At 40.6% G+C, this 22,319-nt stretch overlaps 1 protein-coding gene across 3 annotated transcripts in view; it reads right to left on the bottom strand.

Moving 5' to 3' along the window:
- galntl6 (polypeptide N-acetylgalactosaminyltransferase like 6) overlaps positions 1-22,319 on the bottom strand; it is a 131,260-nt gene that overhangs the window by 69,656 nt on the left and 39,285 nt on the right. For all 3 annotated transcript variants that reach the window (XM_028977506.1, XM_028977508.1, XM_028977507.1), the window contains 2 exons: positions 19,458-19,596; positions 13,028-13,194 (listed from right to left, as the gene is read on the bottom strand). In XM_028977506.1, the coding sequence (XP_028833339.1) occupies positions 13,028-13,194; positions 19,458-19,596 (306 nt within the window). The remainder of the gene's footprint in view (positions 1-13,027; positions 13,195-19,457; positions 19,597-22,319) is intronic.

Genomic DNA, 22,319 nt, shown 5'->3' with positions numbered 1-22,319 from the left:
CAAAGCCTTCTGACTGCCAAAACAGCTAAGGCTGGGATAGATGGAGAGCAGACTGTCTAGCTACCAATTCAAACAGCCGTTTGCCTTCAAGGCCACTGAACTGGAATGAAGTCGTTTCCATAAGACAGATTTTTTCATTATTGCAAGAGTGACTGAGCTGTAATAACAAAGGAATAAAAAAACTACTTACATGTATATTGAACATGTATATAGAACACAATAATTGTTATAATTATTGCTATTTTGGATATGTAATGTTATCTCTGGCAGGAGTATGCAGTACGGTGCTGGCTACAGTGCTGAGAGCTGTTGCAGGTTCTTGTAGACACAGTAACACTTCATTTCCCTGCTCCGCTCTTCTCTGGATTTTAGCTCCAGGGTGACAGGGAACCATGACTGTTCTATTCTGTAGCCTTGACCTCATTTTCTGCCACAATTTGCTGATGATATTTCATATGAGTGTAAAACCTTCAACATCTGCCACAACTAATGTGAAGTGTCAAGAGTCTGGTGTGCCATTAAATACAACAGGACCCTGTGCTGCACCGCCACCCAGCCCAGTTAAATACCATCTGGCTTCACGCTGCATTAGTGATGGCACATTACACCAGGTATGACATGAATATTTTACAAATCCAGGTTGGCAAATACCTTGCACTTGCACTTACCCGATTCAAAGGCACAGCAAAAATACAATATCATGTACAACACACTTAAAGACACTCTCTGTTGTAGCTCTGACCCCCCCTGGCATACTGATGAAAAAAGTAAGTCGCTCCATGAGACATCTTGGCACCGATTTTCAGTCTTATTCTTGTGTTAGACAATATTAATCAGACTGTTCAACCTGAGGCCTGATGGTCTTCCGTAAGAGTGGCTTTTTCAAATTCCACAGCCTAATAACACAACTATTACAAAAACTAAAACATTTGATTTAATTCAGTGTTGTAGTCTGAATAATTGTCCTTTATAGTATAAAGCATAACACCTAACATGTAAACCTGTAATAATTTAGCAGCTAAAAACAAAAATGACTGATGTCATTTTATAATAATAATAAAAATTAACATATGCTGAGTAAGTGCCTATGGACTCACATCACCAAGGACAGAGGTTCGACTCCAGTTCCTAGTTTTGTGTTTGCATGCTCTCATGGGCTAATAAAAAGCACATGGGTATTAGATCTGGCCTAGTCTATAATACAAATGTTTCATTTACTTATCATTAGATGAGCACTCGTAATGGTATGATTGGTGTACATATGTACACCAAGAGCTTTTTCAATCAGTGTAAATGTGGCACCTCTAACACAAGCATGTGGACAAATCCAGTGAAGGGTTGTAAATGATTGGGGCCACAGTGATTGGATAAATAGTTGTCAGCACAGTGACAAAGAGCAGCTGTCCTTGTGACATAGCCATTATGAGAAAAATATCACAGAGATATGGGATGGGTGCCCAACTCATCAGCTTGATCATCATAGACAAAAAAAATCAAGGTGAGGATAAGACCGAAACATGGAGGCGGTGTCTCCTCTTTCTTGGGCAGGAGCTTTTATGGCTCTTCGGCAGCTGCTCTGCTCCCATCATGAGCTCACCTCTTCGGCAGGTGTCATCTGGCCACCAGATGCAGTGGCTATTCTGCGAGAGACCCTGTCACCACATTAAGCCATCGACATGTTACTGTGGACAGAAAAAAAAAAACGTCCGTGGCAGCAATAATCCCCCTGCTAACCTGTCCAGATGAATAAAACATGGGCCTGTCAGACAAACGTTAAACAAAAAGAAAAACAAAACAAGGTGTAGGTAGGTTTCCTCTCTTTCTCTCTTTCTTTTTGCCGAGTGTGTTTGTATAGAGAGAGGTTCCTCAGGGGATTGACTCCTCCTATCTGAGTTCTGGAGAATAGATTTTATCCTCTTCAGTCAGATGTTCGGCCTGTTTCTTCTGAGTTTTCTCGGAGTCAGCTGGAGCGTGAGCACCTGCAGGGTTCTGGTAAAAAAGAACACTAAACCGATTTTTTCTTCTTTTTCGCTTGTTCTAAACACGTTAACAGGGGCAACGCTCAAGTGCCCAACTTGTGGCTAGTGGTTGCTGTTATCTGACTACAACTCGTCAAGGGCAAAGGTCATTAAAAATCCAATTTTTCAGATGTGTAAGGACCACAATCAGTTCACCGATGACAGAAAAAGAATCCCCCTCACACAATATCACCAGCAGTGGCACTGTGAACAACCCGAATAGATGGCAACCTGATGCCAAACGTCTTGGCTTTGGGGGAAAATAAAATAGGTCACCAGCGAAAACTGAATATTGAGATTTTTGAAATGCATTTTACAAAGATCTCAATGACTTGATGATTTTTTTAAACATTTCTTCTTCTTAACCAACTGAAAGTGATATATTTTAAAAAATGTACATCTGATATTAGAACGATATATAATGGAGCAGTGGTGGCCACTTGTGGACACACAGACTGCCCCCTGTGTCCCAGAGCAATGATTTGTCATCTCTGGCGGAAACAAACGGGACCATCTTGCCGTAGCAACATGTTCATCAATCTCTCTGTGCCACATCGTCTGTGTGTAATTTTACTGTAAAGCATTGATGACAGGAACTGCAAGCTGATCAGGAAAACCTGAGTTGTACACAAAACTACACACTCATACATACATACAGGCACACATTTCTCAACGTTTTGGAGGGTTTAATCACCTCTGAGCTGAATAGTATGAGAGGGGGGATTTTTGTTTCTAAATTAAAGCAGATACAGCATCCAATTATATTTTAATTCTAGTATTTAATTATACTCAATTTCCATCATTTATAATGAATGGGAAATTTATTGCCTGTTTTACTGTTGTGCTTCACCCTTTTGCATTATTCATTCATGGAGAACTGTGTATGAGTTGAGATGCTAAAACCAAGCTTGGCATGGATATGTACAGAAACAGATTATATACTGATGTCGACCGCCGTTTACAATGGTCCATTAAAGCCTGCATATGAATTAATAATTTTCAAAAGATATAAAGCAAGTTATTTTCCCAAATCCAATGCTAAGGGAATCAACATCACAGTCTGTGCAATGGCCAGTCTATACTCAGTATTTTCACATCGATAAGATGATAATGCTTAAGGTCTTTCAGATGGATGTGTATTCACAAAATGTTTGATTTTTGAACTGGACCTTGCTAACAGAGCCTTATTAAATGCATTTTTTGGGAGTCTTACAGAGGGAGTGTATGATTACACACTCATAAATGGGATTTCATCTCTGTCCTATCTTGTTTCCTCATCTCGTCTCCTGTGATACCGCTGAATCTGTTAGTCTGTACTAACATGCACCCATCCATCATCCCTTCACCAGCATTTTGCTGCTTTTGTAATTTGTCAGACTTACTTTTGGTTTTGTTAATAAATCTAAATGTAAAGTCAAATGCCTTCTGCTTGGTGATGCTTGAATGCATAGCAATGAGCTCATGGCAATTTTAAATATTGTTGCTATTGCTATTTTAAAAGATCAAAGTTTGATAAATCCCACATCAATTTCAGAATATCCAGCTACATTGCACATACTTCATGAGAATGAGTAAAAGGCTTCTTTTCATTGCATGGTGGCCAAAGGCCAAAAGACAGAGTCTGAAGTAAAGCTTAGTAAGGCTTATGTGATAGCAACTTGTTAACCAGTGCCATCACATATTGCATAATATAATTTTTAAAAACATGCTCCGCAGCTGGAATAGAATATCCTTTGACCAGTAGCCTCAGGGAAACTGTGAAGCATCAACAGAAAACAGATAGAAATCGGAGAACAAAATGTAATTTGAACCAAAAACAACTTCAGAGACACAACACTGAGTAGAAAAGCAAAACCCAATTGCTAATGATGTAAACACATTTTACTTGTTCGTCCCAAACTTGTCTACCTTTGGTTTCAAGAAAATTTAGATGCAGTTAGTGTGCAAATTAAGACTAGTAAATAACATGAACACTCAATGCTGAGTGTTTACACATTAGAATTGTTGCTGCAGTCAAATCTACTAAACCAGACCTAATAATGTTTAAAATCCCTTATCAAGAGTGGCAGTCAAATGTTATGTACATGTAAATGTTATGTTAAAAACTATTATGTATTCTTAGCACAAAAAAGAGCCGACAGACTCATGGCGGTGTTTGTGTTTGCTTCCAGCAGGGTCTTTGCTGGTTTATTAGCTGGTTCTGATGGGTTGCTGCCAGGCTGACATTATCAGCTGGACTGAATTCGCCACAATAGAACTGCTGCTGTTTGCAATTAGCTCCTCATTACACAATCACATGCATTGAGAGACTCTCTCTCATGGCCGGCTCAGAAAATAAAGCACTTTGTGATTCTGGCAGAAATAATTAAAATATAGGGGAGGGAGATGGGGGGCTTTTCCTAATCCAACACTCAAAGGCCATTCTGCAGAAAATTCATTTCACACTAAAACGTCGATTATTCAATGGCCGTTTCATAATAAAATATTATGAAAAAAAATTTCAAGCTTCACCTGAGTGAAGCGAGAATGAGTCTGTACTCATCCTGGGGGAGAGAGATCCGTTTAAAGCAGTGATTTCTGTGGTTGAGGGATACACTATGATCAGGCACTATGGTTCCTCCAGCTCCTCATTCTTCGCCACGATATCACTGAAAGTTCAGTCATTATGCTTTAAAATACCACCTATCACCTAAAGCTTTTACACAGCGGTGCGATAGAACCACTTCTCCACTGAGACATCAAACGCTTTTCTCGAGGATGAGAATGCTTTTGTATTGAACAGTTGAACAATCTCTCCAAATGGGGAGTAATTTCCACACGCCCTTTACACCTGAACAAAACTCAGGAGTAAACGATAGCCATGCGAGACGTTCTTTTTCTGTTGTTGGGGCAAGATGTTCTTCCGTCACCCTCTTGTTTTTTTAATAGAGGAGAGGAAATCAATAATAAGCTGTGATATGATAATTGCAGCAGTCTCCCCTCAGTCTGCTGCTCTTGCTGATAAACCAATCCTAATTTTCAGATAGGGGATAGCTGAATCTAATTAGGGGGTATTTTTCTCATGTGGACCCGATAAAAGTCCTCCAACGGCGAGTACAGAGGCCAGGTTATCGGCATGTCAGGGGGATTCAGTTGGATGTACTTGGATGTACAGGGCTGAGGGGTCTTATCACACATACCAGGCTCATTAGAAATGTATCTCCGATTTTAGTCAGAAGTAACTAGTAATACGTAAAAAACAGACACAAACACTTCTCCCTTACATGCATGTACAGGGGCAATACTGCACAATATCCTTCTTTCTCTGAAAAAGAATGCTACTCTGTAAACAGCAGTGACAGTCACACCTTAAGAGGAATCTTATTTGGCAGCTCAGTGGCTTTACCTGGAGAGGTGACATAAGGCATACCCCCCTGAAATGATGAAGGTGGCTGTAGCATTCAACCATTTCTGGCAGTACTGTCTGAAAATCTCAAGCTGAATGCGCTTAGATCCCATGTTGATTCATACAAGAACATCTTTCCACTACCATACTCCACTTAGGGGCACAGCAGGGTGTCTGTCAGCAGAGGGAAGTGCCTGACAGAGGCAGAGCTCTCGTAATGAAGCAAATAATACAGGCACTGTTCCAGTAATGATTGATTAATGGGTGCACCCTTTTATAAGGTGTCACGGCTAATCTCCATAATAACGCTTTTGAATATTTCATGGAGCCCCATCGTCAATGTAATAGAGCACCTAAGAACATCTACTAAACACAGTGAGGTGAGGTGAAGTAGCTAGGTATCTTCAGAATGAACACAGATACATGTCTGGTGAAAAAAGAAAGATAGCTGAAAAGAGTAAGATGTTTCAGGTCTGCTGAATGAAAAGAAAAAAATTAAAAGTAAGAAGAAAATTTAAAATCAAATCTTCAGTTCCAGCTCGAGATAAATATCACTGCGGCTTCACAATGTGCTGCTGGACCTGAGAAAATTAATGCAATAGGGGGAGAAAACCAAGAACGAGTAAGAAATCTATTAGTTCTTTATATTTCCTGAATGGAACAGGCACCTTTATCGATGTGGGAATCAGAGCAGACTTGCTTATTTAGTTCCTTTCATTGTCTCTGCTCCACAAAGGATCAGGCCAATGGTGCCTTCCCAAGGGAGCATGTACTGCAGAACTGCACCTATATGTTGGCAAGGCAAAGCTTATGCAAGATGGAAAGGAAGGGGAGTATTTTAGCAAAGATATATGTCATGGCTTTCAATTTCCCATTATACTACAAACTGATTGTATCTGTTATCTGCATGTTAGGTGGTGAACATGGTGCGGAGATGTACGCAGTTACCCCTGTGTATAAGGGTTATAAAGAGCAGGGAGCACTGAGGATGGTAGAACCTTGCCCTATATGTCTGTGTATGACATATGGACAGGAGTGGGTTTAAATAGTCCAGAATGGGGATGCAAGAGCAGTCATTCATAGCGTGCTTCTCCTGTATTAAACATTCTTTGAAAAACATCATTAAAGTACTCTCAAAAGACATCATCTGTGGTGTATGGGGTGACACACCCTTTCTGGTTGCAACAAGGGATGTCCAAAATAAGTTATTTCCTGGCACTCAGTGATTCAATCAATCACCCATAAGGGATTTGGCCACATCAGGTAGTACAAGAGGAGGAGTCACAAAGTGTCAGCCTGATGAAAATGGCAGTCACTCTTCAAGAGTGACGTGTAAAGGGGAGGAAATCACAGTGCTGATGTTGATTTTTTTAGTAGAAAATCACATACCGACAGCACAACAAACACAAATTGGGAAATGCATCATACTGTGAAAAGCTCAAACCACGGTGAAGAAGGCGCAACAAGCCTCTGTATGGTAATAAGTCTCGTCATTGTTCTCTGCAAACATGAAATGGCCTGTGCTTGCAGTTCCCTTTGGCTTGCAAAGTGTCCTTGAGTTCTGGAAAGGCAAAGAACAAAAGAGTGAAGTGCATTCACTGACGGAGAGAGGGCTGCTCGTCCTGTCTTACCGACAAAGAAGCAAATGCCTAGGGAAGAGGTAAACCTGATCTGTGCTCGGCCGCCTGAAACAGCACGACACACACACACCAGTGTGTGGTCAAGGTGGGACTGCAAGATAACCTTGCTCAGAAGGGTCTCGGCCTGAGCCATTTCGCTTGAAGCACTTCAGCCCTCCACATTACAGCCCTTAATGGCAAAGGAAGCTTTCCGACTGCCGTCTCCTCTAGCAAACCCCTGCACTGCGTGGGGAGAAGGCTAAGCTTTCGTGCTGATGCCCAGGCACCCTGCCTGGGTGTCCCCCAGTGTGTGGTTAAAAGTCTGCATCTGCAGGAGGGCATGTTCGTGGGTGTGAGGAGCGGTATGACGGACTGCAGACTTGTGAATTGTGAAGACAAGACCTGTCTCCTCAGTGGAACTAGCAGGAGGACTGTTGCCCTTGCTAACTGTGACCTTTTCCAGTGAGCCATGCAAGTACTAACACGTAACCATACATGACAAGCAAATGGCATCACCGCTGGACCTCGCGGCAGCCATTTCAGCCTCGATGTGGCCAGATATCACCTCCATCCCTCTCAGTTATCCACTCTCATCACTGTCTGGTGAGCGCGGCAGCAGACAGGGGAAAAGGTGTCAGCAAAAACACGCAACTGGCGGTCAGGGAGGCATTCGCCAATACCTGCCAGCCAAACTGCGCTTGACAAGCGGCTGGCCGGGCAAGAGTCTCTTCCCCCAACTTCAATGCTAAGGTCAGATGCGTATGAGTATCGACAGCGCTGCCGAGTGTCATGAAGGAGGAGCATTGATTTTGCCTGAAACTTCTGTGCCTCGATGGGTGGGAGGAGTGGGAGGGGGGTGAAGGCTGGAGTGGAGGGTGGCTGCAGGAGAGCCAAGGGAGCGTCAGTGACAAAGAGTACATCACTGTCTCTTTCTCCCAGTCCAATCAATCCTATCTCCGTACCACTTCAGGGACAGCTGGTGGCATTTTCTTCCCCAGCTCCCAGACAGCCTTTGCAGAGGCAGCAGAAAGTCCAAGGGCGTCGGGTCTCATCTTATCTCATCTAATGCTCTCTTCCTTTCTTTCTTCCGCCCCCTCCTTCCCCTTTTCCCCCTCAGTCCAACAACGCCTCCACCCATCAGCCGCCACCATCTACGCACATCATGGCACGGCTCAATCAACAAACCCCAGACGCTGCGCCAGGCCCGCACTTTATCGCCCACCGACGGAGGTGTCTGCCATGAAGAAAAGGACTCCGCTGCTGCTGCTGAGACACCCAGCCAGGTGATATTGCAGGAAGATTACAGGGGTACGCGAGGGGAGATGAACTGTGAGTTAGCATTGTTGTGTGTTGTTTTACAGTCTTAATTAACACCTAAGCCTTTATAAAAATGAAAACAGGGTAAACACAAAATGCGGTGGCTTTTTTATGCCCTAAAAAGTGGTTCTGTTGAGAAGAACACTTAATTGAAGAGGTCAGTCTCAAAGAGGCCTGCCTTATATTACTGCAGACCGAACAATTAGTTTGGGCAAATAACTTGCTGGATCTGCTTTGATTAGGCTTTGCTAAAATTGATCCTTTAGGCCGACCCTGAGCCCTGCAAGCTTAGAGCACATTAGATGCCTCCTGTGCCCCACATAAGTCATTAGACGATGGATTTTTCTTTCACCTTGATTCATTCACTGCTTAGATAATCCCCGTATTTTGTGTGATTTACCCCCAACTTGGGTTGTAATTGGTTTTACTTAATGGTTAACAGCACATACAATTAAAAAAGGACTTCAACCACAATCCTTATTAAAGTCACATTGATATTACTGACTGATTAGCTCTAAGGTGTCTTTGAAATACCAGGGTGACATTGGAAAGAAACCAGATTAGCAGAGGTTAAAAAAATGTTTTTCATGGTTCACAGAAGCTTGCTGTTAATTCATAAGACTTGTTCTTTGTTTGACTTTCCTTGACTTCACATGGCAGATATGTGAAGTTCGGCTATGAAACAATCACCCATAACTGAGTCTTATGGACTTCAGAAGCTGTTTCAGTTTTCATTTCATTTGTATGTGTGAAATTGATATATTAAATTCACTAATTATGCTGACTAACTCACTTCAAGGCTGCCTACATACTACATACTACATACATGTAGAAACAATGTACAAGCAACTCAAGGTCAAGTGTCTTGCTCAATAGCATCTTACCCACTAGGCTACTGGCACTATGTAGTGACACAGCTATGGGCCTGCCACTTTGAAGTTACTGATTAATACCTGAAATATCAATGAATTCATGTCTTACAGCCAAAATATTTATTTTAACTAGTTTATTAGATCATGTGTGTGTAATCCTGCTCATGTAGGAATGTTTTCATTCTAACCTTCTGTGCTTTCAACCTACCACACATTAGCAGCCTGTTAACAATCACTTGATTCAAACTGAGCAGTGGTTTAAACAGGATTGAAAACCTTTCACTAAATCATAATGAATGAATAACTAAACAGAACAGTTGTGACTAGTGAAATATCAGCTGTAGTCCTACATTAGAGTCGGTTAGCTACAAGAGGAAGTGTCCTCTAACGCATCTTACAGTTCACCATCAACCTCTGTAGAAAACTATTCCCATTGCTATTCTTAATAGACACTGCTATTAATGTGGCTTGAAAGAATTGTCTTCCACATTTTAATACCGGCCAAGCAGAAGTTAATCACACACATAATGGAGAGAGGTAATAATTCAAGTTGTCATATACCAGGAATAAGAACAGAATTGGTATAAGCCTGCTGGTTTTTGGATACGCACCTTGAGAGCATTATTTGGCTTTTTCAAAAGGCCACAGCAGATTTTGTTGGTAATTATCACACATGCTGCTCCCTCAAGATAAAAAAAAAACAACACAAGCCCATGTCACCCATGCATCTGCAAGACATACACCATACTTATGGTGTTCGCCCTCTCCCATTAGGCAGTTTGTAAGTCTGCTTCTGTAACACTCCATTGCATTTAAGTGAGCTGTTCCTCTCAGGCATCTGTTCACCCGTGTGTTTTTGTTTCTTCTCAGCAGGTCATAACTGTACGTGCTGCAGAATTCTAATACATACATTCCAGTCCAGATGTAATTCACTTTTAATTGCCATTCATCCCTGACTCTTCTACATTTTGTTATCAGGCTAGGGGCAAAGGTCGTCTTTCTGGCCTTAGTTTCATTTTGCTTCATTAGAAAAGCGCTGTGAAGCTCCAACTTTAATTATGGGTCCAAATTACAGTTTATCTATTAGTGTATATATATGTTGCTTTTTAATTGCAATTAATTCGACATTTTAGCCTTTTTAACTACACTAACAAAATTATGAATTTGAATCCACAGAGAGAGGAATCATCGGGGCTGCGCTTACCTCCACTGCATATTTCCGGGAAAGGACATTTCACAATTAATTAAATCCATGGTATGAATTCAATTTGCGGAAAATTTAATGACTGCCCAGCGGTGTGTCTCCCTGAGTACTGGGACATAGTGGAAGTGGCTATTTCCCAGAATATGGCTTACTCCAGGATGCTTTGGATACCACTGTGTCATTAGCTTAAGCACAACACACACACACACTCACACATTCACTTACACATACTTTGAGTGACAATGTGTGTAGATTATCCTGAACATAGGTGGACATTTAACTGACCAAAAGCACGTTTCATTTGTTTTATTTGGGGTTTTTATCCATTACCAGCAGAGATGTTTTTTCAAGGGCTATTTCATTTACAGAAAATAAGGACCTTGCCCCTACTTAATATTCCATTTTCTTTAACGTTCTTGTTTATGACTGGCACCAGGGCCATTCTGTCAGTCACTCTCCACCCACACACTATGATAATAAGACCTATTGGTTTTTTTTGGCCTGTATGATTGATGGAACTCGATGGATCCCAAAAAACATTGCCGAAATGATGGCCCCAAGCTGTGGAGAACTTCTGGGATGATTGTATATTCATGTTTGTGTGTGTGTATGTGTGTGTGTGTGTGTGAGAGAGAGACTGAGGTGGCAGGCAGACTCTGCACAGTGACAGGCATGAGCTTTCTTAGTATCCACAATGAACATTTGAGATTCATACGGTGACATGGATGAGGATGGAGGCATTCATCTCATGCCAGGATACCCTTCACATATGAAGACAGACAAACACACACAACACCATCTCATTCTCATTCACTATTAGTTCAAGTGCTCAATAACTCAATAACAATAATTCAGATGAATGAGCAGCGCTGGTAATGTTCCGCTAATTCAAATTGAGTTAGGGCATTAGTGCAAATAGTAGGTGACAATCTATTTCTATTTCAAGACCAGTAAATTATATCTGACTATTTTCTGATACAATGGTTAATTTTTTTACCTAATTAATTTTCATTTGATTTATGAATGCACAGGTTTCATTCAAATTATATAAGTTGGATGTCTTATTATTATACCATTTTTTGTGAATGAACCAGGAAAAGGGAAAAACTCTTGAAAAATACATGTGGATAAATTCTGTACAACACATCCAGTAAAACCGTGTTTTTCACTTCTCTCACAGAAGTCATATCTAGCATGTTATGTGATCTCATTGGCATTTACCTTTGGGTAAAAAGTCTGCTCATGATAAATGCCTTACATGCACATAACATCCAACTGGCAGGAGAAAAATGAATATCCAGGTTTAGTCACCAAACTGAGTTGCGCTAGAATGCATTGAATGCATTCGGGGCAGTGGTGGCCTAGTGGTTAAGGAAGAAGATCAGAATCAGAAGATTGCTGGTTCGAATCCCGATCTGCCAAGGTACCACAGAGGTGCTACTGAGCAAAGTACCGTCCCCACACACTGCTCCCCGGGCGCCTGACATGGCTGCCCACTGCTCACTCAGGGTGATGGGTTAAATGCAGCAGACAAATTTCACTGTGTGCACTGTGTGCTGTGTATCACGTGTGACAATCACTTCACTTTAACACTTTAACTTTATTGATGGAAGATCACAATTCGAATCACACATTTGTTAAATCACAGTTTAAAATACAATTGACAATTCACACCTTCACATTCATAAAAGAAAGTGCTAGGTGGAGGTATAGGAAGGGCCTTTCTATTCAAAATTCTAATGTAGCATCTTGTGTTTCTGCAGGCACCCAGGCTGCACACACACATGCAGCCTCTTTTATTGTCCCTGTCTTGACACACCCAGAGGGACAGTTTCAGCCCCCTTAGTGTTAAAGCCCCAGCTGAGTCCATCTGGAGGCCCGACATCAAAACAGAACAGCCATCATGAGGAGATCTAATACTGAGTGCAGACCTTACTAAGGAAGCAGATGTCCTCATCCTGACCACACTGCTGTATTGTAAGAAAATGTGAAAATTTAAGCATCTTCTAAATTCTAGTAAAATTGCAAATACAATCAAACTTTCTATGTTTATATTAACGGCACACAATAATTTAACAGTAGCAGCTTATTAAAAGATGTGCATAAAAATGATTTATTTTTTCTATTTGCATGTATTTTTACTGTCTGTATACTGCTGTTATAATGGACATATTATTCCATTAATGTACCTTTGGGTTGTCACATTAGTTATTTTGTTGTGCTAAACAATGGCAATAAAGTGTTTTAATCATAATTATTGGATAACAAAGTCTACCAAGTTCAGCAGTCACAGTTTTATACACTAGAAAGTACTTGTCCTGCTGCATATTTTAGGGCTGGATAAATAAGAGTGTAGTCTATGCAGAACCCAGGTGTCTGTTTTGCTCATAAAGCCAGGAACTCTGAGGTGCATGCCTAGCTTTCATGACTGACGCGGCCTTTTCCCACCCTGGGGCAAGAACTCCTCATCGCAAACTGACCAAAAGCAAGTGAAAACTAAGAAATGGCTGCTGCAGAGGCTCAACTCAAACAAGTGATCCGACAGACTGAGAGTGCAGACATAACATCAGGCATGGATTGGTCACTAAAATGGAAAATGATAGCGGTCATACCTCGGTCACTGAAGTCATCCACCAGGATGATCTCTGCAATGAGGTGGTCAGGGGTGCGGTTGACAATGCTATGGATGGTGCGTAACAGTGAGGACCAGCCCTCGTTGTGGAAGGGGATGATGATGCTTGTGTTTGGCAGGTTCTCCAGGTAAAGCTTCTGCCGGCAGCTGAGGAAAAAAAAAAATCTCACTGAAACTAAAATAGCTGTAAGTAAAAGAACAATAACATTTGTATCAATGCTTACTTGTAGTATGAAATGATACACCTGCACAATAATTTCTGTATAGTCAATCCGAACATGATTATACATAGTCAAATAATATTTGGTGAAGGCTTCACAAATAAAGCCTTGCACATTCTTAAATGCAGTATAACAGGTCCTAAATACAGACATATATTAAATGCAGCTTAATTAAATAAAAGCTCTCTGCTGTTTTGCATCTGTTAAATACAAGAAATGCTATGAATATTTCATACAATTATTTAGCTTGTTTGTTTTTTCTTACAATACTGTATATGTTTCTTTAAACGCCTTTTCATTTACTTATAGCCAGCAGGTACAGAATCCTTGCTGATATAAACATACAATTAAAAAGCAATAGCTAAAATAACTAATCTTTTTTTTTTCAACAAATAACACAGAAATTTGGGTCCCATCATGTTCCAGCTTAGAAAGCAGTGTTGCTAAAGTAAATAAGACTAAATGTGCAATTTGAGTGTGCTTTGTGACGCTGGTGTTCATTATAATTATATCTGTTTTGCTAATTAAGCTTCCCAACCTGATGTTCTTGTTCACTGAGATGGATGGAAATAACAAAAGGCACTAATCATTTATAATAATGGTTTTAGGATTTTCCACCTGCTTATGTTCTGTAGGTGAAAATGCTTCAAATACCATAGGCAGAAGAAGTATTGTGTAAAATGTGATAAAGCGAGAAATGTGCATTCATGATAACAGGGGTTCATTAGCACATTTCCCTTTCCTTAAAACTGTAACTCATTACCATGAAGTGAAAAAAAAGTCAGATTTCACTGTGCAGTCTGTACTTGAATTGAGATTATAATGGCTTCAAAGGCACAATTTCTTTGCAATATTTTCTTCATTTTTATTCTACTAGATAACTATGGTGTTACAAATAAGAGGTGCAGATCACTAATCTCACCTTTGAGTACAGCTGTTTAGTTGCAGGGGACATTTTAGTGAGAGAAACCATGTTTAATTTATTTTGTATGAACCTTATTAAACTAATATACAGTGCAAAAGCTTTCTAGACTATTGTAAAAGGCTATCTGCTCCAGGATAAAGTTGGTACCTTCATCTACCGAAAAGGCATCCAATGATTCATGTAGGCACTTTTAAGGAAATTTCTCTGATCATTTTCTTCAGTAGTGCTATTATATCTTTTGTCATCCTCATAAATGAAACATTAGCTGTAGGAGGGATGATTAAGAAACATCATGTCTGTCTTTCTTCCTAAAAAACAACTAAAGATTTACTATAAACTGTCTCCTGTATTGTTAGCAACTCAGCAGGACACATATGTGGTAAGTTGTCAATAGATCTAAATGTCATCAAGCACTCAAAGGGCCCAGGGGATCATGCTGAAAAATAACAGGTTTATCATTTCCAGATTTTGTGGAACACCCCAATTTATTTTTCTTTCTGGAACAAGCTTAGTTATAAAGTGGTGTATATGCTTTGCAGTGATATTTGCTGTTTTAGGTTGCAACAATACCCAAAATTCAGCAAAATTCTGCAGGGACTATACAGAGCAGATCAATTGTGTCTCAGAATGATGTGTGGTTCATAACATTGGTTTCAAATATCTATGGTCAATTGGTATCTGCCCAAAAAGCATTTTGCCCTGTAAGACTGCTGGCTGGACTGACACTGAGGCCTGTACTGGGGTAAGTGTTCTGAGCAGAACCTCCCAGTTGCACTTGTTCCTGGCGCTCCCACTGGACCTCTGCCTAGAACAGAGTGAAGAGAAACTGCAACGTCTGCCAGTTTGCATTTGCCATCGAACCCCTGCAGGATACCAGGCCTCTTGGGTTTTCGGCCCCATGGCCCTCCAGCTCTGTGATCTCAAAATACTTCCGATGCATTTTTCAAGCTAATTTGTCAGAGTCTTAAGTAGAAATTTCAATACTTTCCACACATTTCCCCCCTTATTCATCACCAATGGATTCCACCAGTGCCACCACATCAATAGAAAAGCTTCTGTAAAAACCAACAATAACTGGCCAGTATACCATAAATCAGTGGGATTGGTACGAAGGAAAACAAAGCAGATTAATAATATATAAAAATTTGGACAGATGATTCAGAAAGACAACAACTAAAATATATATTTTTTCCAAAATCATTTAAAGCACGAACAAGTGCTTTGAGAAACAATGTTTTTTCGTTTGCTCAGGCCACCATATTGAAACTTCTGGACTTAATTACATACCACATTTAAATAACCCATGGTTATTTAAGGAATACTGTGATAAGGCCTACAAATCACACTTAAAAAGCCTCTCGCATATTGATAGCGGCTCCATAATGCCTGCAAATTGAATAAAATAAGCCAGAAACTAGAGCAAGCAAACCAGAGCACATGACACAGTGTTCACTGCGGGCATGACGGGATGAGAGAGAGAACATGTGTATGTGTGGATCGCCGTGTAGATTGTGTGTAGATTGCAAATTTTGTAGATTGTACACAATTTGCGTGTAGATTGCAAATTAAGCCGATCAGATTTCAGTGCAGGCAAGCTTATATTTAACCTCTTGAGGACCAAAGTTATGATAAAACTCATTAGTTTTCAAAGTTATCAGTTCAGTGGAGCATCATGGCAGAGGGAGAGTGCCCCAAAAAAATTAAATATAAAATAAATTTCACCTCAGGCTGCAGGTTATGCACATTTTTTGCTGCTGGAATACAGAGGCAGCACATGCAGTACCACGTGACGTGGTTCACTGTGTAAAGCCAGCAAAGAACGAAATGGCTGACCGCAGATCCGAGGAAGGCAGCAATAGTCATGATTTTATATGTTTATAAATTCATGCTAAACTTTTTTTGCCATATTGCTCAGCCCTATCAGGACCCTTTGTTTCTTTCGTTCATTGAAAACTCTCCTTATTTTAAAGATGTTGAGCGTTTGTGCCTCACTCACCTTAACCCAACCTGGCCTTACAAAATGGTTCAGTTTCAAAGCACACGCACATACTTTAAATATAGCTGTGAGAATGCGTGAGTGTGAAACATTGATAATGACATTGATAATTACTCATACTTACTCATGCATACGTGAAAGATTTGTGTGACTAAATGCAAGTAATAACAGACTGACCACAGAAAATCTGATTGTTGTCACAGCAAGCAACAGAGAGTAGGCGAAACATAGAAACTTGGGCTTTGGAAGTGGGTTTGTTATATCACATGGACATCATGTAAATTGTGATGACATTCAAATAAGCTGACTCAATCCTTGGACAAGGATTATATGCACAATTGTGGAATACCCCGAGCAGTTTTGTAAGTGTTCATTTTTCTAAGATAATTTCCTTATTTCGGCCAAGGCCAAAACTTACGGTGCTACTTGCCCCCCCAGCCAGACTGATTCATGGTATTCAAACTATATCTGAACTTACTCTGTGTACACCGAAGTGGCGTTGTGCCCACGCTCTGCCTACTGGCTGCACACACACTGTTCACCACCACGGCGATCTGCCCCCTGTTCCGTTCTCCCCACTGTGACTTCCCTGCATCTGACTGTCTTCAGCCTGCATCCTCAACACCTAGGGGGTCACCAACACTCCAGTCTCTCGCTCACTGACTGTCTCCAGCCAACCCAGCATGTCTGCGAATAAGTCTTCCCGCAGCAACCTTCACAATAACAAGTGGAGCAGAGTCTGGGTTCATGCAAAAATAATCACAGTTGTTGCAATTCTCAACTGACATTTATTCAAATTCAAATTAATTGGATAATTCGGACACCATTTTTTCTGGTCCCCGCCAGTCAAACTCTTCTTTACTGCCTTTCTCCTCTTGCTCTCTCTCTGCACTCTCCATCGGGGTCCTTTGTCCCAGCAGGAGGGCGCAGAGCCCCTCACTTATGATGCGCACTGTCTGTTGTCCTTGTTGGACTCCACCTCCTCTGGTAAGGGCACATTCCAGGCAAATCGATGTTGTTGTGATGGAGCAGTGCAACATTTGTGAATATCAAATGAACAAATAACCAAGAATGTGCAAAGTTAAAGACTTTACACTAATCAAACTACAAGGAAATCTGCATGCTAATAAAGCTTTGACGAAAGAACGAGCTTATGTACCATTCACTGTAAATCAAACCTAGAGGTTCAGGGTTTGTATTTAGAGGGAGTAGAATTTTACATTTACATTTACGGCATTTGGCAGACGCCAAGATAAGAAGATAAAAAGTGTGAAAAGAATCTGCAACATCTGCGGTGGTCTGGTACACACTGGAGTAATTCCAAAAAATAAGACCCAGAGGGCATCTCTGTCTACCCTGACAGATAATCACATATTATGAAATAAGCACTATGTATTTGCACTATTTAATTCAATTGAATGCTTATGTTTAATGGTAACTTTTAAAAAATGTCAACCTCATAAACGCAACAAACACACATTAGGTAGTATTCTAAACCAATCAGAGATTGTGAAGGGAGAGGCCTGCCACTGAGATGTTATTTGGTGCACCTAACTTTGTTCTGGCGCACCAGTGCATTCAGTGCAAAAACTTATGTCTTGAGCCCTCTCCATAGTAAATTCATCTTAAAATCAGTCCAATAATCTTCCCAAGATGTCGTCTGCCTGGCTCCACTAAAAAAAAAATTGGGAAGTTTTTACTTGCTTGATCCATTTCTCTACAGGGGCGATGGAGTTTTATAAACCAGCTGACTGCACTGGCACACGACAGAACAAGAGAGGCTCTGCAAACCCAATTCTCCACTGTACTGTTCTATCAAAATCAAAGTGAAGACTTATGGTTTGGTTTCTCTTACCAACTGAGTAAAAGTGGAAAATAAATTACTTTCATTTTATTACATAATGTATTCCTTACATCAATACACACACAGTGTATTGAACTTGTTTCAGTGGTAAGGCTACATCCTACATATTTCCCATTGTCAGTGTAACAAGCTTCTTTAGGCCAAATATATATAAATAAAATGATATTGCTCCTATACAACACGTCCTTACAGACATACTAAACAACATATGCTTGCTGTATAAAACATGAAGAAAGCCCATTATAAAAAGTGTGTTTACTTCTCTTTCACCCCTGATGCCATGACTCAGTCAACCCATGCATTACAACCCAATGCGCAGCCCTCCTGTCACCGTCATCCAGTTCAACCTTTCTGTATCATGAGTTCGACTGTGAAAAAGGCTACAGAGCGCAGAGCCAGTTCACACTGAGTTGATGATTCAGACACCATCTTCAGAACGACAAGATATTTGCATACTGTGAGCTGGCGGCATTTTACACGGCAGTAAGTAAACTCGCCAGCAGACACCTGATCACCTGTTCTATACCCACATCACCCCGTTTCTGTGGAAAATCTGTGGATTTAGCAGCCATCATTCTCTGGTCAGCAGGAGGATTGACAGCAATGATTCATAAACCACACATCAATGCTCTCTACCGAAACACTAACATGGGATTACCAGAATTTAGCTTTCAGCATTCCAAAATTAACTGTTTTTCTTTGAAATCTTTGTAAATATTCAAGGAAACATTTAGAAAAATCTGTTTAAACATAAGTGCTTATAGTTTTTAAAAAAATAAAATAAAACCAAAAAGCAAGACAGAAAATTTCTATTGTCTATGTCTATTATTCCAAAATATCAAACCACAAGGATTTTTTCATTTTTCTGCAGTCCATCTGTCCATTCATTTCAGGACACATCCATGCAAAAATAAAACCACTAGCAGAAACACATGGCCTCAAGAGGTATTGGCAGCACTTCACTAAATAGATTCACATTCCACCTCTCCACTCTCCTGAGGCAAAGGCGAATAATTTTCATTATTGACGGTTCTGTGGCGAGACTAGACCAGCCTCACCAACTGTGACCCAGAGAAACAAGAGCTATGGGGGATCTGTTACTGGTTGAAACAAGAACAATCCACGATGTGGAAAATGTTCTCTGAATATATCACGCTGCAGAGCCAGAAGTCTATCTTTCTCCGGGGGGGGGTCAGATATTACTGACCAATCCATCAAACAAAACAGAACAGAATTCTGGCGCAGACTATGAATGGTTCATGATATGAAGCAGCATGCCAGCAACCTTGGGTGGTGTGTATTCTCAAGACAAAAGAAACATCATGAAAAGCAAGATCATTAAATTTCCTTCAGAAATTCTTAGTGTTTCAGAATCATTAAGCTCAAAATGAGCTCTAAACTCACTTGGGATGTCTGATGTCTGGTAGAGAGCGGTCCAGGGCAATGTTGTTGCTGACGTAGATGTTGAAACCATTCTCCTTGTACACAGAGTCATCACACTCATCCTCAGCCAGGGGATAAGGCTTGCCATGTTCTCCTTTGCCTGTAAGAGATGAATGAAAGGATAAAATGAAAGGGAATCCTTCATTTTATTACATAAATCTGCATAAATCCAGCTAAAATCCAAGTAAACAACTTTCATGGTATTACTAAAACCCCCTGGTATTACGTAAGCTGTTCAGATTCTGTATTGTGCATTAACAGACCTTTGGCTGAATGAAAATCTCACTGTGAATCTGGCCACTGACTGCTGGTATCAAAAGGAGGGGTGATACAGACACACCTACGGAGTGTAAATGACAGACAGTCTCCCTTCATTTGCTTATAGCACACTTAACTGGTGGAATAAAGAGCCGCAGTAAATGCACTTTTCTCAGGCTTTAGATAAAGTTGCTCTCATGAGAAACAGGCCAGCAATTCAGGAGCAATAACCGGCAGAGTGCATTACGGCTAAATCTCTCAAATGCAATGCAGATAATGTTCCGTTCCTCTGAATTTGAAGACATGAACACACTTTCCATGATGTGGTGCCAAAAGGTAATCCTCATCCCATTTGGTGTGCAGAGGGGGAAAAAAGGAACACTTGGGGATATCCACAAAAATGCAGAAAAAACACACAACAAACCCTCCATCACAAACATCCAGCTAATTCACTTTGACAGATCTTTTGTCTCTTGAGTGGTAATGGAAAGTTTCCAAAAGCCAAACAAAAGGCAGGAATTGTTCCTCATTGTTTAAATTTGTGAAATGGCTTCCGAATTGGACAAAAAGGGCCTTTGTGTCTATAACATTCCCTTCTCGCATGGCTCAATTTGAGCTCTGACTGCTTTCAAGATAGTTTATTTCAATCATTATCAGGTTATTGCACCTTCTTCTTAGGTTTGCAAACCCAAAGCAACTTTCTAATGAGGACAGACAGAAAACAGTCCAGCTGGTTGCCTGGGCTCGCCTGGCTTTTCTAGCAGGCCAAAGTTCTGTGAAACTCTGATCTGCACTCAGCATGCTCGCTACCTCCTCTGTGAATTGTGCCGAAAAGCCATATTTGACTCTACATAATTACGGCAGCCCAACACCCACACCACAGGCCACCCTCTTACCGGATTACAGAGGGAGATAGAAAGAGGAGCATAATGTACAATTATACAGTCCGCAACTCCTACACATTAGCATTCAATATTAATGTTTGGCACTTTTGCCTTTGAAATCTCTTCTGAAATAGCTTGATTTGGAGATAATAAAGGTCCGCAGAGTTAGTAAAACATGCAAAAGCCTCAGAGGGAAGCTGTAGGGTTTGGAACGGTCATTAAGAAATACCCTGTAGCTCTGTGAGGCCACGTAATCAAAACGGTGGAATGGAATGAGACAGAGCCAGGACATGCATTGCCATCACTGCTACTGCTTCACAGCCATGACTGAGTTTCTCTTATAGCATTTCCTTGATATGGGTTAAATGGTCTAAATGTGTAAGCTTGCATGGGACACAGCTCCTTTAGACAACAATACTCCAATTTGAAGCCGAGATAACAGGGCCAAATCCATTATTCATTCTCGTGGAATCATGTGCGACTGCTGCCTAAAATTAGTTTTGGCTTCATCAAAAATGAATATGAGGCTTTTATCACTGCAGCAGCAATCATAAGATTTGTCACCAGCAGATGGTGTGGGTGCAGAGAGAGGGCCTGATGTGATGAGAGCATATTGGTATCTGATGAGATGGGTCAACACTGAACATTTGGACTGAGGCCGTACTGAGTGAAATAAGGATTGGAAGCTCCCACGAGGCGGTACCTCGGCTAAAGCAAACATTTTGAAAAATCACCTCCTGATCTTTGTCAAAATGACTATACCACTGAGAATAGCATAAATTAGAGCAATGTGGTATCAGTTTAATTGTACTACACACAATAATATTAAAATAAATCTTTTCCCTGGCCGTGGTGGCATAGCGGGTTTGTAACTTTAAAATTCTGAACCGTTAAGGTGCCTCTGCTTTTCATGGCTGCCCACTGCTCAAAAAATGGTGATGGGTTAAATGCACCGTGTGCTTTGCTTGCTGTGCATCATAATGACCAAAACAATCACTTTCGCTTTCCTTGACCTGAAATGCCTCTTTTTAGCAATGCCTTTTTTTTTTTGCTGTTTTCAAATGACATTTTAACACCTTTTTTGAAGGTTGACTTCACATGTCAGTTGTAGCATTAAAGTATAGCAATGTCATGACGACTTAACCTGAAGCACCCAGCAGGGATGTCTGAAAGACACAGCGATTGTGTGATGTGTTACTAAGGCAACACTCAAAACACTCTATCATGGGAAAGTACACAAGAGAATCTCATGCGTTCTACCCTCTCCATGCATAATTAATGGAAGTAAAACAGTTTATAAAATGACAGAGTGAAAGGGATGAATAATTTCTGGCACTGGGTTTGTTTTTGCGGAGGTGTTCTGTGGAAAGTAATGGCTTGATAAAAGTTAAAATCCAGAAATTAAACTATAATGCATTCAAATCATTTGGCAGAAAAGCTGTTGTACTTTGCCAAAAACGACAATCATGCAATGCTTAAACCGCATCTCCATGGTGATTATTCTACAGACCATGAAGGCAATCATTTACCTCAAATGTACCACAGCAAATCTTATGACTCTACCATTATTTAAAACAGAGTAAATTTATATAAATCGATATGTCTCTCTGGAGTATCTGGCTTGCACAGAGTGCTTTTTAAAAGCTACAAATGGATGAAGAGCATGAGGTATGTGTTGTCG

This window comes from Denticeps clupeoides, chromosome 4, assembly GCF_900700375.1.
Source record: "Denticeps clupeoides chromosome 4, fDenClu1.1, whole genome shotgun sequence".
Taxonomy (NCBI): Eukaryota; Metazoa; Chordata; class Actinopteri; order Clupeiformes; family Denticipitidae; genus Denticeps; species Denticeps clupeoides.
The sequence above is the reverse complement of the archived record's forward strand: the minus strand, read 5'-3'. Positions and strand labels throughout refer to the sequence as shown.